The 17,405-nt window shown below is 40.2% G+C and overlaps 1 protein-coding gene across 1 annotated transcript; it reads right to left on the bottom strand.

Moving 5' to 3' along the window:
• Nucleotides 1–15,515: 15,515 nt before the first annotated feature.
• Nucleotides 15,516–17,386, bottom strand: LOC145000228 (uncharacterized). The gene is made up of 4 exons (XM_078959424.1): nt 17,071–17,386; nt 16,360–16,981; nt 15,925–15,995; nt 15,516–15,792 (listed from the first exon to the last, which is right to left on the bottom strand). The coding sequence occupies exons 1-4, from the start codon at nt 17,374–17,376 to the stop codon at nt 15,745–15,747; spliced, it is 1,047 nt and encodes a 348-aa protein (XP_078815550.1). The 5' UTR covers nt 17,377–17,386; the 3' UTR covers nt 15,516–15,744.
• Between the last annotated feature and the right edge of the window lie 19 nt (nt 17,387–17,405).

A 17,405-nucleotide genomic window follows, 5' to 3' on the forward strand; every position in this document is an offset into this window, starting at 1 on the left:
GCTGTTATATGCGATATGCTTTTGAGTATGTGATGAGTGAGAATATTTAGATGGAATCCTTTAGGGGGGATCTGAGTAGAGGAGTAATCTTGGGGAGATACCTAGATGAGTACCGTGGTACTTAGCGAAAGAATAGTTAGAACCCGCGAGGGGAAGAGTTGTAGTGTTCGGTGGTACTTTCGAGGATGAGCAGAGCAAGCGGGGTTATCACCCAGAGTGAGTCCTATGTATTCTTCGATGCTTGAATGCTGCTTGCTTCGTGCTTTGTGGAACTCTCGATAATGGGAGTCAGCTACCAAGCGAATATGACGATATTCAGGAGGTAAATGGATGGCATCATTAGGAGCTCTTCAACAGCTGATGGCAGAGAAGTGTGGGAATCTAGGAAGAGCCTAGGGAGTGACCTTAGCCAGATGAGTGTGCTGGCAGAGTAGAGAATTTCGCTGGGGAGCGAGCACACGAGACGGAATTGGTGAACGAGAAGGTGGAGCAGCTACTTAGGAGCTCTGGGATAGTCCGTATGGAAAGTATGGGTAGATGTGGCAGGTAGTATGGGCCCGTACTACTGAAAGCAGAGGACCCATACTTGATACAGGGAGTATTCTGAAGGTTCTAATGAGCGGAATGAGGAGTGATGTTATGGTTCGAGTACCATACATCGGAGTAGATAGAGGAGTGATGTTATGGTTCGAGTACCATACATCGGAGCAGATGGAGGAGTGATGCTATGGTTCGAGTACCATGCATCGGAGCGAATTAAAGAATGATGTTATGGTTTGAGTACCATGCATCAGAGCGGATTGAGGAATGATGTTATGGTTCTCACAGCGGATTAAGGAGTAAAGTTATGGTTCGTGTATCATACATCGGAGCATATTGATAAGAAATGTCATGGGACGAGTACCATGGTTCGTAGTGAATGATGCTCGTGGTTCTTCGGTTATCCGGTCATGATTGATGAGGTAGAGATTGGACGCTATGAGTTTTAGTCCAGTGGGCCATGATTGAGTTCGAAGAGGCGTCCCTTGAGAGGGAGATCGAGAGTCTTTTAGAGTATTTTGGTAAGGAGTCAGAGGGAGGGGAGAATTTTGGTTAGAGTTGAGCAATCAGAGGATGTGTCACCTTCTATGACCTGGGTGGCGCTGTTTATGTTCGTGTGTAAAACATGAGAAGCATGATGTTTAAGTTTTGGGTTTGGGGGTAAACCCTACAAGTTATCATTGAGGATGATTTTCTGTCAGAGTATCAGGTAGCATGTGTGCCACGAAGCAGTAATTTTCCATGAGCGGATAGTCAGTTGGGACTGAGATAGTCGAGGACCACGTTACACCTATTTGAGTATGGTAGGGCGTATTGTAGAAGTATCAGTGGGGAGTCCAGTCGAATTTATCAGTGCAGTGGCCTTTCTATCTAAATTAGGTATTAAATATGGGAGTGGGTCCCTGTTCTTGGGAAGATGCATGTGATGGAACGTCGGTTGATGAGTCGTGGTGGGGGAGTATGATGATTTCGTGGTCCCGTCTATGAGTCAGTGATATTATTGGTCAGTTGAGTTGTTTGGTTTTGGATTGGTATGAGACTTGGAATGACTAGAGGCAGTCGTGACGAGAAGTTCTTGAGGATCTCATATGAGGTTCATAGTATATGAGATCGATTGATTTCCTTAAAGGGGATTATCGGGCGTTGCGTAACACTTTCCAGGGGCAGGTGCGTTATTGCTGGTGAAAATAGTTTGTGAGATTGTTGATGTGTCAGATAGTGTTGGTTCGAACCCTAAGTGGGGGAGAACCGGCTGGTTTATTGAGAGAACCAGAGATTTGTGCAAGAGCGGTTAGGGGTTGGATACAGAAACCTGCGACTTGAATTCATGAGATCAGGGTCATTGGTGACCAAGGAAAGGAGCAGAACGAGATAATGCATGTGGTATATGTCTGAGAAAAGGATGGGTGTCTCCACGACAGGTGGCCAATGGTCAGGAATCTGGTAGTGGTTAGATTCGTTTCAAGCGGAAGACTCGTAATGAAGGTATGGGTAGTTGAGAACTTCTGAGTTGAAATATGGGTAGATAATTGTTGAGTAGCCAACTCCCGAGCTGGGATGGGTATTCTTGCTTGGAGTTTTAGCAGTAGTGGAAAGGTTTTCGGAGGATCATCAGTGTGTTCTGAAGGGTTAGCACCTTCCTTGTATTCCAATGGAGTGCTTGGATGCACTGAATTGCGCATTGAGTAAAATAGGAAATTATTATGGGATTCAGAGGAAATGTATTGATATATGTGTATGGTGCTGGGAGTGCGGGAATCAGTGGTAGGGGTAGGACATTGTGATGCTCTGTTATGGTGTTCCATGATTTCCGCGTATAGCGTCCCGATTTCGAAGTTATTTAGAGTCTTGGGTTTAAGTCGACGAGTGATGTATCATGTATCTACAGTTCCAGTGGGAGCCCTTCGTGTATTTTCATCAAGAGGGACTATTTAAGGAAGTGGATCTCCGCAGAGGTAGGTTCTGTGTTATGGCGGTTGCCGCCAGAGTCTGTAATGCATATCAGGGAAAGTGTGTGTGTAACCACCTTCGGTGTAGGAGTAATGAGCTTAGTGTGGCATTGTAATGAGAATGAGAGTATAGGGTGAAACTACGGGGAGCCGTAGTATTCACCAGTCAGAGGGAGTTGTGATACTACGGGGAGACGTAGTACTCACACGTCAGAGAGAGAGAGAGAGAGAGAGAGAGAGAGAGTAGTGATGCTACGAGGAGCCGTAATATTTACCAGTCAGAGCGTGTTGTGATGCTACGGGGAGCCGTAGTACTCACAAGTCAGAGGGAGGGAGTCGTGGTACTACGGGGAGCTGTAGTACTCACTAGTTAGTTGGCGTTGTGATACTACGGGGAGCCGTATTATCACTAGTCAGAGACTGTCGTAATGTTGCGGGAAGCCATAGTGCCTACTAGTTGGCTAGAGATTATGATGATGGAGTGTTCTCCGATGAGTGCATGATGCAGAAAAGTTTTAGGCTTGAGTAGCCCTAGTGTTGAGTTTATGGAGCCAGTGGTTAAACCGGGGCGAGACTGGGTCTCCGTCTCTGTCGGGAATGTTCAACAAGGCGCGCGGGAGAATATACGCAGCAGACGCCAGAGGTTAGAGCCGAGTCGATCTTCGGTTGGATTGTAATTTTATGAGAAAAAGGGAATTACGTGACTTGCGTGTTGCTGGGCCGTGATAGTAGTCATGGGGAGGAAGTTAGTGAGATATTTTGGATCATGTTATGTGTGACCCTTGGGGGTTCAGCTGTGGGCCAACAGTTGACCTGGTGATCAGTATCGAAGATGAATATGAGAAATGAGCTAGAGTTTGCCATAGGTGATGTCTGTGGACACTTCAGAACGAGCGAACGATTTAGACGCTCGAGGATATGCTTCAGGCATGTGTATTAGATTTCCGGGGGGGGGGGGGGGGGATTGTGGCCTGTAATTGCTCTTCGCAGAGTTTTCCTACAACAACAGCCATCATTAGCGCATCGGTATGCCACCCTTTGTGCTGTTGTAGGGAAGGAGGTATTGGACCCCATTTGCTGGGGAGAGGTAGGGCAATGTGTGATGGGAAGTACAAAGATCGTGCTTCAGACGTCAGAGCAGATATAGCAGGTCAGGAAGAGGTTGTTGACCGCTCAGAGTCGCTAGAAGAGTTATGCGAACAGGCGTCGATCCTAGCTTGAGTTCCAAGTCGGTGACTTTGTGCTCCTGAAGGTCTCTCCTTGGAAAGGAGTGATTCGATTCAGGAAGAGGGGCAAGTTGGGGCCCCAATATATTGGTCCATTCCGGGTGGTCGCGAGGGTAGGCAGGGTAGCCTATCGTTTGGAATTGGCAGCAGAGTTGGGGCAGATTCACGACACTTTCCACGTATCGCAATTACGGAAGTGTATAACTGACGAGTCGGCTGTAGTGCCATTGGAGGACATTCAGGTGGATGCGAGCCTGAACTACGCACAGAGACCAATCGCAATTGTGGACCGGAAGGTCAAGGTTCTGAGGATCAAGGAGGTACCCTTGGTTTTGGTTCAGTGGCAACATCGGAAGGGATCCGAGATGACTTGGGAACCGGAGCGTGAGATGCGTGAGCAGCATCCAGAGTTATTTGCAGAGCGAGACTTCGAGGGCGAAGTCTAATTCTAGTGGGGGAGAATTGTAACAGCCCGGATTCCCAGGTATTTGTTATTTTGTATTTTTTTGGTGATTTGTGAGGAGACTCGGCGAGTTGGAGTCCAAACTCGCCGAGTATGATAGCGGTTATGGGCGCGGGTTCGCGTCCGGACTCGGCGAGTCCAAAAGTGGACTCGGCGAGTCCACACTGTTTAATAAAACCCTAATTTCCAGGGTATGAGACTTACCTAAAGGGGCTTATGACCGTCATTTGCGGCCACCAACCCCAGAGTGAACCCTAAAGAGTCTTTGAGCGTTTTGTGTGAGAGAAGAGGAAGATCCTTGATTATTTGTGGGTTTTTGGCTTATAGAAGAGGACCAAGGAAAGAGGAGACCAAAGAAGGTGCTAATCCAGTGATTTATGAGCTCAGAGACTTCATTTGAGGTAATCATTCGTTCCTTTCTGTCACACCCCAAAACCGATGTAACGCCCGTAGATCCGGGCTAGTCAATTTAGAGATAATAGGGGTTGAAAATGACTTTTCGACAAAATATTATTTAGAATAAATAATTTGAACCAAGTTGTAGTATATGTCACAAGGTGTCCGTACATACAAAGAACGCCGAAATCCGAGTTATAACGAAGAAGTTGTGACTCGTCGAAGTTTCGCGACGGAACCGGCATGGCACCGGGAAGCATAAAAAGTGAATTTACGATAGAGTGAGATTTAGACTTAGTGATATAAATTAAAGTTGTAGAATATGTTAAATCGAGAAAATCCATAAAAAGAACGCCCAAATCTGACTTCGTATGAAGAAGTTATGATTTTTCTAAGATTCGGCTTAGCAATGTACAGCCTGAAACTCGAATTTTAGTTCGAGCGGTTTTTGGCTTATGCAACCTAAATGAGAGTTGAAGATCTCATTAATAGGAACTCAACGGTAAAAAGACAGATGAAAACGGAGTCCGTATGAAGGAGTTACGAATTCTTCGCGGTCATTAAACAGTCTAAACGCCTCGTACTGTTAAATTTAAGATCGGTAGAGAATTAGCCAACGAAGTCAAAATGAAAGTTGTACATATTATTTTTACCTATGCGTGGATATAAAGAACGTCAAAAACGGAGGTCGTATGTGAAAGTTACGGATTTTAGAAGTCGGAAGTGTGTTGTGCGAAAATGGGTGATGTGGCACAATCTTGGCCATTGCTTTCTCCCCAAGTCTTGCCACTAGATGGTGACATGTGGCACCAAGTTCAGACATTTTCACCCTATAAATACCACCTCTCCCACCCTCATTTTCTTCACACCTTTCCCATTCTTTCTTCTCTTTACTCTCTCTCTAAAACCTCTCTCTAGCCCCGAAATCCCCTGAAAAGCCTAGGGAACCTCCTAGCACGAGGCGGAAGCCCCGGAGTGCTCGACGGCTCTGAGAAGAAGAGCTTTTCGGCTCCAAAACGCTGCTCCAAGCAAAGCTTAGTTTTCTATAAAACTCGCTGTAAGCGAGCTACGCCTACGCTATTTTTAATATAGCTTTTATTTAATTATAGTAACGTTATTAGGAACTTATAATAAATACTTGGGCTATTATTATGGGTTATATAAGTATTTTTTAGTGCTTATATAATAGTAATAATAGCTTGAATAATAATTAGTCATGGTAAATATTAGACTAAAATCTAGTGGTGATAATACTAGGTTTCGTCGAAGGAAATTATTTTTTTTCAAGAAGTGAAGCGCTGTCTGAGTTCGGAATCACCACCTTTTCAAGTGAGTGCATGGTCCCTTTCATCTTACACATAGATATGAAGTATTTATTATATAATTTACGTGTTGTGAGTGCATGGTCCCTTTCATCGTACACATAGATATGAAGTATTTATTATATAATTTACGTGTTATGAGTGCATGGTCCCTTTCATCTTACACATAGATGTGAAGTATTTATTATATAATTTACGTGTTGTGAGTGCATAGTCCCTTTCATCTTACACATAGATATGAAGTATTTTAATATAAATTGCGTGCTATGTGTGTGCATATTGTATGAATACTTGTTGTCTATGCTGAGTGAAAGATTTTTATAGATGTTTTAAATGATTTAAACTGTATACGTATTTTATATCTACAAAACGTGTTGGGTAAAACATGGGTAGATGAAATAGTTGTTTTGTGATAACACGATGGGAGACATCAGTGTTGTCAGTGATCCAGTCATCTAGTGGAGTATAGATGACGACTATGGATGATACTAGACGGTCCAGTGGAACGATAGCAGGTTCGTAACATGTAGGTATTTTTGAACTAGGTGCTCATTAGGTATTTTTGAACTGAGTGTGTTCACTACGTATCTTTGAACTGAGTGTGTTCACTAGGTATTTTGAACTAAGTGTGTTCACTAGTTACTTTTGAACTAAGTGTTTACCAGATGTTTTGGACTACATGTTCACCAGATATATTCTATAAGCCTTGGTAATGATGGACTTCATGTCGATTCCTTAGGATGATCCTTAGGAATAAATAAACGAGGAATAGCTGATTCATAGGGTAGATCCTTAAGACTAAAGAAGATAATGGGGATGGGTAATTGGGTTGATTGTTTGATTGTTTAAACATAATAATTATATTATTGTGGGTTGAAAACCTTATGTACTAATCAGGTTTCCCAACCTGACCCACTCAGTTTATTTATATCACAGGTGTTAATACGAAGTCACTTTACACTGAGAGATTTAAAGAGATGTAGATCACTAGTGTAAATAAATGTAAGTTCTGTTTATGCTTATGTTCCTGTATTGACGATGACATCCCAAACGTTTTAAAATGAATAAAGTACGTGTCTTCGGAAATGTTTTAATAACGTATTTATCATGTTTTTCTGGGAACAAATTCCGCAACGTTTTTATTAAAAGAAGAACTCTGATTTTTATAAAGCATAAACAAAATCGGTCTTTTCTGGCCGTGAAAATGGGGATGTCACAGCTGGTATCAGAGCATTAGTTTAAGCGAACTAGGAATATGGATTTATTTGTAGACTTAAACTTAGAATGCTAAGTGATGATTGTGAGGTGTGAGCACTAGCTTAATTTAGGAATGATGCCCAAATTACTTTTATGTGCTAAATGATTTGTTATGCTATAGTTTGATTGGATCTATGGTCTGTTGCCGACCGGATCTGGAAACGTTATGTGTTTAGGATTCTAAACATACGAATACGATATTAGAACTAGCATATAAACATTTCGGAGCGATAAGGATGATTTAAACGTCAATCCTATGTAAGGGTCTAGATTCACCTTATTCGGTGTATAGATCAAGATGGCAAGGACCCATAGCAGAAACGTGAATGCAAATGAGAATAAGAACCAACCCCCAATGGTTCAGCAAATACCTGTTGTAGAAGAAGTTGCACCTGAGCCAGTCACCATGGCTGGTGTTCAAGCCATGATTCGGGTTATGCTAGCTGAACAAAGGGAAGAAATGAGGCGGATGTTGAATAGGGACGAACCTACTATGCCCACTGAGCAACCCGAGCTGATTCCTGAGCAATTGGAGGAAGGGAACTACAGCCGCCAAGTGAGTCAAGTGGGGACTCAAGGTGATCAAAGGGATGGCCTGGAGAGGATAAATGACAAGGATGGGCGAATGTACAAGAATTTCTTGGGTGCGAAACCACCAAGTCTCTCAGGAAGCCCAAAGCCTGTTGAGTTTATGGATCGGATCTCCGAGATGGAGATGGTGTTTGAGAGTTGTGACTGTAGCGAGAAACAGAAAACCGTCTTCGCTGTAAGACAACTGAAAACTGGAGTTTTGAGCTAGTGGAAGCTATTGGCAGATACGATGCCACGAGGAGAAGCCTTAAGGATGTCATGGGAAGAGTTCTTGGAACAGTTGAAAATGCAGTACTGCTCAGAGATAGATCTGATAGACCTAAACAACGAGTTTCAGAACCTGAAGAAAGGGAAGATGAGTGTTGATGAGTATGCCACCGCATTCACCAAGAGGATGAAGCTATTCCCCTACTTGGTGCCTACTAAACTCTCCAAGATTGATAGGTTTGCTAATGGATTACCCACCGACTTTGGCCCAATGGTCAAAATGGCAACTACCTTGAAAACAACTGTTAGGGCAGCTAAGAATGTAGAGGCCCAAATAAGGGAAAAGGGTCTAGAAAAAGATAAGGCAAGAGAGAAGCGGAAGTTTGAAGGATCTTCAAGGTCCAACAAGGAGAGAAAATTCTCGAAGCCTGGAGGAGGAGGTGAAGCAAGATGGTGTGATAAATGCAAGAAGAAACACTTTGGAAAATGCGGCGAAGAGGTGACATGTTTCAAGTGTGGAAAGTCTGGGCATTATGCCAATGAGTGTACATCCAACAAGAGGTTGTGTTATCATTGTAAAGAAGGGGGGCATCTTTCAAGGAATTGCCCAAACAAAAATAAAGTAGCAAGACCAGAAACGCCACCGAGGCCAAGGGCATTCCACATGATCCTCGACGAAGAAGAAAACAATGCGAGGAACCAAGGATGAGGAATTCATACCCGAAGATCAAGCTATGAGGTAGCCAAAGAGATAGAACCATATGATGTAGCCTATTAGAAGCATAATCTAGGGTGAACTTGAACACCTATGTAATAGTTTCAAGAAATAATAAAATCTTCGTTTTGTTATCTGGTGTGTTAAACTGTTATGTAATTTTCTTGAATGGTGACTTGGAAAACTGCGAGACAATACTTGGGACGAGTATGAGTAGGTGTGAAAGGTAGTAGATGCATATACTACCGGAAGCACAGGACTCACGCTTGGATCAGGGAAAGTCACAAGGTTACCAAGAAGCTAGTAATTGATTTCGTTTTATTCAACTATGCCGTTACCATTGTTTCGGTAATGACTAAGAAAATTGTTGTTATCCCGACCCAAGTGGTCATATGACATTGAGTCCGACTACGATGAGTAGGTTACGTGGTTCAGAGAACCAAGTTTGATGTAGCGTCCGACTTAAACCAAACAATTGAAATCAAAGCAATCAATAGAAGTATCACGCTCGTTGATAAAAAAAAGTTGGTAGCTAGAAATGCTACATGTTAAAATGTGATTATATCACATTAGACCATGAAGGAAGACATATTTCATTCCGGAATTTGACTCTAAGAGACCTGAGTCTAAGCGTTGTTACGTATGATAATAGGTCATTAGAATATGACACCTCGATCAATTGTAGCAATCAAATTAACTTGTCCTAAGAAGAAGAAGGTGTCTCTGATAAAGAATGAGCTTGTGACACAAAGGTCATGACTGAAAGTCTAACGAGCAGGTGCAAGACCAAGCACCGCCTGCAATCAAGGAGTCCAAGAGTTAGATACCCGTTCGAAGCAACATAGAAGTTACAGTTACTACCTAGGATGAAGAGATAATGTATGGAGTCATTATACTGCCATGTTTCGTTGATGATTCCGGGACGTAATCATCCTAAGGGGGAGATAATTGTAACGCCCGTAGATCCGGGCTAGTCAATTTAGAGATAATAGGGGTCGAAAATGATTTTTTGACAAAATATTATTTAGAATAAATAATTTGAACCAAGTTGTAGTATATGTCACAAGGTGCCCGTACATATAAAGAACGCCGAAATCCGAGTTATAACGAAGAAGTTCTGACTCGTCGAAGTTTCGCGACGGAACCGACACGGCACCGGGAAGCGTAAAAAGTGAATTTACGATAGAGTGAGATTTAGCCTTAGTGATATAAACGAAAGTCATAGAATATGTTAAACCGAGAGAATCCATCGTATGAAGAAGTTATGATTTTTCTAAGATTCGGCTTAGCAGTGTACAGCTCGAAACTTGAATTTTAGTTTGAGCGGTTTTTGGCTTATGCGACCTAAATGGGAGTTGAAGATCTCATTAATAGGAACTCAACGGTAAAAATACAGATGAAAACGGAGTCCGTATGAAGGAGTTACGAATTCTTCGCGGTCATTTAACAGTCTAAACGCCTCGTACTGTTAAATTTAAGATCGGTCGAGAATTAGCCGACGAAGTCAAAATGAAAGTTGTAGATATTATTTTTACCTACGCGTGGATATAAAGAACGTCAAAAACGGAGGTCGTATGTGAACGTTACGGATTTTAGAAGTCGGAAGTGTGTTGTGCGAAAATGGGTGATGTGACACAATCTTGGCCATTGATTTCTCCCCAAGTCTTGCCACTAGATGGTGACATGTGGCACCAAGTTCAGCCATTTTCACCCTATAAATACCACCTCTCCCACCCTCATTTTCTTCACACCTTTCCCATTCTTTCTTCTCTTTACTCTCTCTCTAAAACCTTTCTCTAGCCCCGAAATCCCCCGAAAAGCCTAGGGAACCTCCCTAGCACGAGGCGGAAGCCCCAGAGTGCTCGACGGCTCTGAGAAGAAGAGCTTTTCGGCTCCGAAACGCTGCTCCAAGCAAATCCTGGTTTTCTATAAAACCCGCTGTAAGTGAGCTACGCCTACGCTATTTTTAATATAGCTTTTATTTAATTATAGTAACGTTATTAGGAACTTATAATAAATACTTGGGCTATTATTATGGGTTATATAAGTATTTTTTAATGCTTATATGATAGTAATAATAGCTAGACTAATAATTAGTCATGGTAAATATTAGATTAAAATCTAGTGGTGATAATACTAAGTTTCGTCGAAGGAAATTATTTTTTTTCAAGAAGTGAAGCGCTGTCTGAGTTCGGAATCACCATCTTTTCAAGTGAGTGCATGGTCCCTTTCATCTTACACATAGATATGAAGTATTTATTATATAATTTACGTGTTGTGAGTGCATGGTCCCTTTCATCTTACACATAGATATGAAGTATTTATTATATAATTTACGTGTTGTGAGTGCATGGTCCCTTTCATCTTACACATAGATATGAAGTATTTATTATATAATTTACGTGTTGTGAGTGCATAGTCCCTTTCATCTTACACATAGATATGAAGTATTTTAATATAAATTACGTGCTATGTGTGTGCATATTGTATGAATACTTGCTGTCTATGCCGAGTGAAAGATTTTTATAGATGTTTTAAATGATTTAAACTGTATACGTATTTTATATCTACAAAACGTGTTGGGTAAAACATGGGTAGATGAAATAGTTGTTTTGTGATAACACGATGGGAGACATCAGTGTTGTCAGTGATCCAGTCATCTAGTGGAGTATAGATGACGACTATGGTTGATACTAGACGGTCCAGTGGAACGATAGCAGGTTCGTAACATGTAGGTATTTTTGAACTAGGTGCTCATTAGGTATTTTTGAACTGAGTGTGTTCACTACGTATCTTTGAACCAAGTGTGTTCACTAGGTATTTTGAACTAAGTGTGTTCATTAGTTACTTTTGAACTAAGTGTTTACCAGATGTTTCGGACTACGTGCTCACCAGATATATTCTATAAGCCTTGGTAATGATGGACTTCGTGTCGATTCCTTAGGATGATCCTTAGGAATAAATAAACGAGGAATAGCTGATTCTTAGGGTAGATCCTTAAGACTAAAGAAGATAATGGGGATGGGTAATTGGGTTGATTGTTTGATTGTATAAACATAATAATTATATTATTGTGGGTTGAAAACCTTATGTACTCACCAGGTTTCCCAACCTGACCCGCTCAGTTTATTTATATCACAGGTGTTGATACGAAGTCACTTTACACTGAGAGATTTAAAGAGATGTAGATCACTAGTGTAAATAAATGTAAGTTCTGTTTATGCTTATGTTCCTGTATTGACGATGACATCCCAAACGTTTTAAAATGAATAAAGTACATTTCTTCGGAAATGTTTTAATAACGTATTTATCATGTTTTTCTGGGAACAAATTCCGCAACATTTTTATTAAAAGAAGAACTCTGATTTTTATAAAGCATAAATAAAATCGGTGTTTTCTGGCCGTGAAAATGGGGATGTCACAATCGATAACGGCGGAATACGTTTCGGAGTGGAGGACGTCATGTACAGTATCATCACAATTGAATAATAGTAAAAACAAGAAACATACAACCATTTCATTTAGATAGTGAGTTTAGTTACAAGTGTGTTTTTGTAATGTTCAAAAAACACCAAAAGTAATACAAAAATAAGAGATGGATCTTGTATGCTCCACCTTCTCCAAAATGCTGCACCCGAACCTGTCTATCTTTGACATGAGGATACAAGTTATTTTGAAAACGAATATCAGCATGACGCTGGTGAGTTCATAAGAGTTTAGTGTGAGTTTTGTATACATGCATTAGAACTGATAGTACGAAATGTTGCAATTTACATTCATAAGTAATAGAAAACCCTAGAAAATCCTATATTTTCTAGAGAATACATTGTAAGTGAAAAACCTTAAGGAAACAAGAAATCTTCATTTGTGAAAAACCGTTTATTGTAAAAGTATATCATTGGATCTCCAATAAGTAATTTAATAAGATAGAATATACCTGTAGTAGTGATAGAGGTGCAAACTCCCCTTAGTGATAGATACTTATTTACTTTGGGAATGTTAAATTAGACTTTAGTTTAGTGTTTTAGTGTGGATATAGTGTATTCCTTGTATGTTACCGATAGTGTGAGCAATAGAGAACCCCATGACCTTCCCGGTCATACACAGTATAGTGAAGTAGTAGCATCCCTGGGCCTGTACGACTCGGACTGAAATTAACAGTCGGGGTGTACTAGTGTCTGCCCCGTATAGATCTATACATGTAGTGTCATCTTCCGGTCGGAAAAACTCTGGGCATAGTATGTAGCGAATAGAGTATCTCGTAGTGAGTTAGTGTGTTATCTTCTGTTTAGTGCCTTTTCTTGTATTATAGTGTGGTAGTCTTTTGTATAGCTCGTAGTGTGTATTATAGTGTGTAGAGTAGTAGTGATAGCGAGTAGTAATGGCCTTAACTATACCTATTATAGTTAACTTAGTGTGTATAGTTCTTACCAATTTAGTGGTTTAAACATCGGATGAAATGAAAATGTTCGTATCCAACACTAGTATACATGATATATAACTAAGAAATTAACGACAGTCGGACGGATAACAATTACCCTAAGCCCACAATCAAACAAGAACAGGGAATAAGGCGAGCTATCGGTCCTAAGTCCTTCAAGTCTTACTTATATAAATATATTAGTGTGGTTACTTTTTATAAGAAATTTTATTTAGGAAAAATCTTATCCAAAGGGAACATTTAAAAAAAGTTGTTTATTTATTCAAAATAGTTTTGAAAACGAAAAATCCTTTTATAAGGCATAGTGATAAATCACATGTGATTCGAACTACAGATAGTAAATCGCATGTGATTAATTTCCATAAACATGTATAATTGAGTTGTATCCCCCCCCCCTAAAACATATAAAAACAATTGAAAGGTTCATTAAAGGGGTATGAACTCACCTGTAGTGAGTGGTTCTGATGACAAAGTTGGATTTGATGCTAGGTGTCAAGTGGTGACTTGAGTACACACGCGAAGCCTATTTAGCATATATTGGCACATGTATGGATATAATTAGTGTTATGAACAACTAATTGATGATTTTGGGACCATCATAGGGACTATTAAACACTTATAATGAAGTGTTATAATCATATATGATTGTATGAGGGTTTATAAGGCTATACAAGAGGGTGTATGGCCAAAATACACACTATATGTGTGTGTGCGGCCAGGTGTGCGGCCTAGTGTGCTGCCAGCACTTGTGTGCGGCCCTGTGTGCTGCCAGCACTTGTGTGCGGCCCTGTGTGCGGCCATGTGTGCGGCCAGATGGTGTTCTTGGTGTTCTTGGTACCTTTTTATGAAGATCTTCAAGGAGAATGGATGATACTTGAGAGGATCTCGTGTTCTATGCTTGAAGAAATGAAGGAAGTGTTCAAAAATGATTTAAGTGTGGCATATATAGGTGGAGTGTGCGGTTGGGAATGGTGTGAGGCCGCAAACAAGAGTGTGTGGCCGCACACTCAAGTGTATGGCCGCACACTCCATGTGTGCGACCGTACACTCCATGCGTTGGAGTGTTTAGCCCGGTTTTGATTCCTACGCTTCGAGTTAACCCTTTTTAACACTCCTACCTTGATTATATCACATTTAGAATGCTTCATTAGACTCTAAAGGGTACTACTATATAGAAAAATAAGTCTAATATTGGAAAGAATTGAAGAGTGCATGCGAGAAGTTTTTCGGGTTGCCACACTTTCTCAGTCCTTGGTGTAAATCTTAGAGATAGGGTTTCTTTGTGGCCTTTTTGGAATGATCCATGGAGTAAATGGCCTTTTTGGAACGGATCTGACCTCAGGAGTGAGTTTGGGTTGATGCATGGCATAGACTCGCCGAGTTTGAAGAACAGACTCGGCGAGTAGCATGAAGAGTGTCCATAACCACTCAGCGAGTGGTCTTGCCGAGTTAAGGGGTTGACTCAGTGAGTCAGGGAGAGTCAGAGAGGGTTGACGGGTGGACTGAGTCAAGTTGGAACTCATCGAGTTATTCTTGAGACTCGGCGAGTTGAGTCGTGGTGGCCCCGCGACTCATGCCAGGTGGAACCCGTCGAGTTAGGAAAACACTCGACGTGTCAAGAGAGGATCCCAGGGAATCAGTGGACACGTGTAGACTCGCCGGGTCGCCCTAGTGTACTCGCCGAGTCCGGTAAAAGTTGACCGTTGACCATGTTGACCTTTAGGGTTGAGTTCAGTTGTATTTATGGGTGTATTATCTTGTGTGATTAGGCGGAGGCTAGATCACATTTGTTACGAGGTAGATATTTACCGAGAGACGCGAGGTGAATATTCTCACTATACTTTACCTTGAGTAGGTAACCAGAGTTATGTGACAGAGTATTTGTATGTTATATATGTTATGTGTTGTACTACATTATTTCTATGTGATTTATGCTGTGCATGTTTACAGAGTTAGAACCGGAAGGTTCCTAGAGTTAGAACCTGAGGGTTCACAGAGTTTGGGTGCACGGACCCACAGAGTTATAGCCTCGAGTGGCTAATATGTGTTATATGTGGTATTTTGGGGAACTCACTAAGCTTCGTGCTTACAGTGTTTTGTGTTATGTGTTTCAGGTGTCTCACAGGATCACGGGATGGCATCGACTTGATTCTACACACCAATGAAAGAGTTATATTTTGAGGATCCTGGTTTATTATGCAAGTGAAAATGGAGTTATGTTTTGTAATTTGATCATGAATGAGATTTTAAGAAAAGTGTTTTTAAGAATTAAACCATTATATTTAAATGAAAAATTGTTTTGAAATTTACGGCGTTACATACGTTTAAGTCTTTTCTTCAATAACATAAACAAAATCAACAAAATATCGAATAGAATATATAAAGTAATCAAAACAACATGTCGACTTACATCATATTCCTTACATGCGTATTAACTGAAATAAAAAATCATTCATATTGTTTTCACCTGTCTTTTGCAATTAAAGACTAAAAAAAGAATACAAAAACCAAAACATAAATGGGCACCAAAGGCTACAAGGAGCAAATAATCTTAATTCTTCTAGAAAATTAGGATATAACTCGTCCAGTTTCAAGTGATTGATTTAGAGTAGTTCGGTTACATCTAGCCTCTCTTTCTCAAGTAGATTCACGTGAAGGATAAAACCTTGAAGATTTCCCTTTACCCTATGAATAAATGGAAAGTAAGAAATTTTAAAATTTTACATAAGTATACATTGATATGGTGATAACATATTTAGTTGTATATGCCTTTTTATTCTGTGATGATAGAAAGGTTTGGATGTGAAAAAAATATACCACACGTGTGCTCCCAATTATGCCAGTATTCCTTTGAGAAAAAGCTCTAAACCAGGACACTTCCTTTTGTCCTGAACACAAGTTGTATTGAAAGCATAAATATATTTATGTGATCCGCCATATCAAAGACATAGTCAACTGACATAACAAATCAACCCATTTAGACCAATCAATACTTTGTTCGATTCATCTAAAATTAAAAGTCAAACTTTAATTTTTTGTATTATATAAAAATAAAATCTTATATGATAATAAAATTAATAATAAATGAGTGGATATGGGACATATTAGTCATTTGTTTAAAAGATTTAAGTTATGATTTACTATTAAGACAAATGAGTCATTATCCATCTATTTAAAGAAATTGGGTTATAGATGAGATCATTATACATAAAACAATATTACGATAATATAATTAACAAAAATCACATATACCTTGATATCTGGGGCCGTCTGGAATTAATTTAGCATGATACGGAAACAACATAATGGCAGACTCAAAAAACCGCATGTTGTTTAGGATGTATTGTCCTGTTGTTGTTTGAAAAGGAGAGAGATCTCCACCAATTATGTGATTCCATGACTTGTAATAACCCAATGCATCTTCTTCTTCATCCTTGTTCTTTACTTCATCATACACAAGACTCACCCCACAATCCTTTACAAATTCATTATATGGTGATGTAACAGTAATAGTAACATGGTCACCAACCTCCATTTCATTCATCCCAAACATCCAATGACTTAACACCAACCAACACTTTCCATATTCAATAACTCTATCCGTGTGACGTTCGTATATCCACGTGCAGTTCTTTGTTATATTACTAATTGTCGTCATTGGTGTACTAGGAAACTGATCATGTGGAAATAATAACCACTCATCGGGAGGTTTCAATGTGTGCAGAGAGCAGAAGTTGAGTCCAGTAAGGTTGTTTGGAGATGATGATGGGATGGTAAATGATATTGATGGCCCCAAGCTTCTATACTTAAACCAACTCGGAATCTCCTCTGCTTCATACTTTGTGCTGAATATTCCAAATTCATAAAACATTGACTACAAAATACAACCACCTTAATTAAATACATATATAACAATTATATTATACATATTCACATAAAGATGGACAGTTAACCGAAAGAAACCTGGATTTTAGATTCCCAAGGATTAGGTCCCACGTATCCTTTGTTAAGGAAGTCTACATTGATCCAACCCAAACTACGTAATACCTTGTCCTTAACACCCACCATTGCTTGGATTTTGATCATTCCTTCAATTTCACAGGACCCAGGTGTGAAATCTATCCACCGGTTTGATGATAACTCTAGTGGGGACATTTCTGGATCAAATACAACTTTCTTTACAAAACTCCCATGACGAGAAAATAGCAACAACCTACTTAGTGTACGTGGAGGATGCTCAACTAACTTCAATTTTTTACAATTCGCCATACTAAGTATCTCTAGCCTGGGAAGGGTTC

Source organism: Lactuca saligna, chromosome 1 (assembly GCF_052625555.1).
Source record: "Lactuca saligna cultivar CGN05327 chromosome 1, ASM5262555v1, whole genome shotgun sequence".
Taxonomy (NCBI): domain Eukaryota; kingdom Viridiplantae; phylum Streptophyta; class Magnoliopsida; order Asterales; family Asteraceae; genus Lactuca; species Lactuca saligna.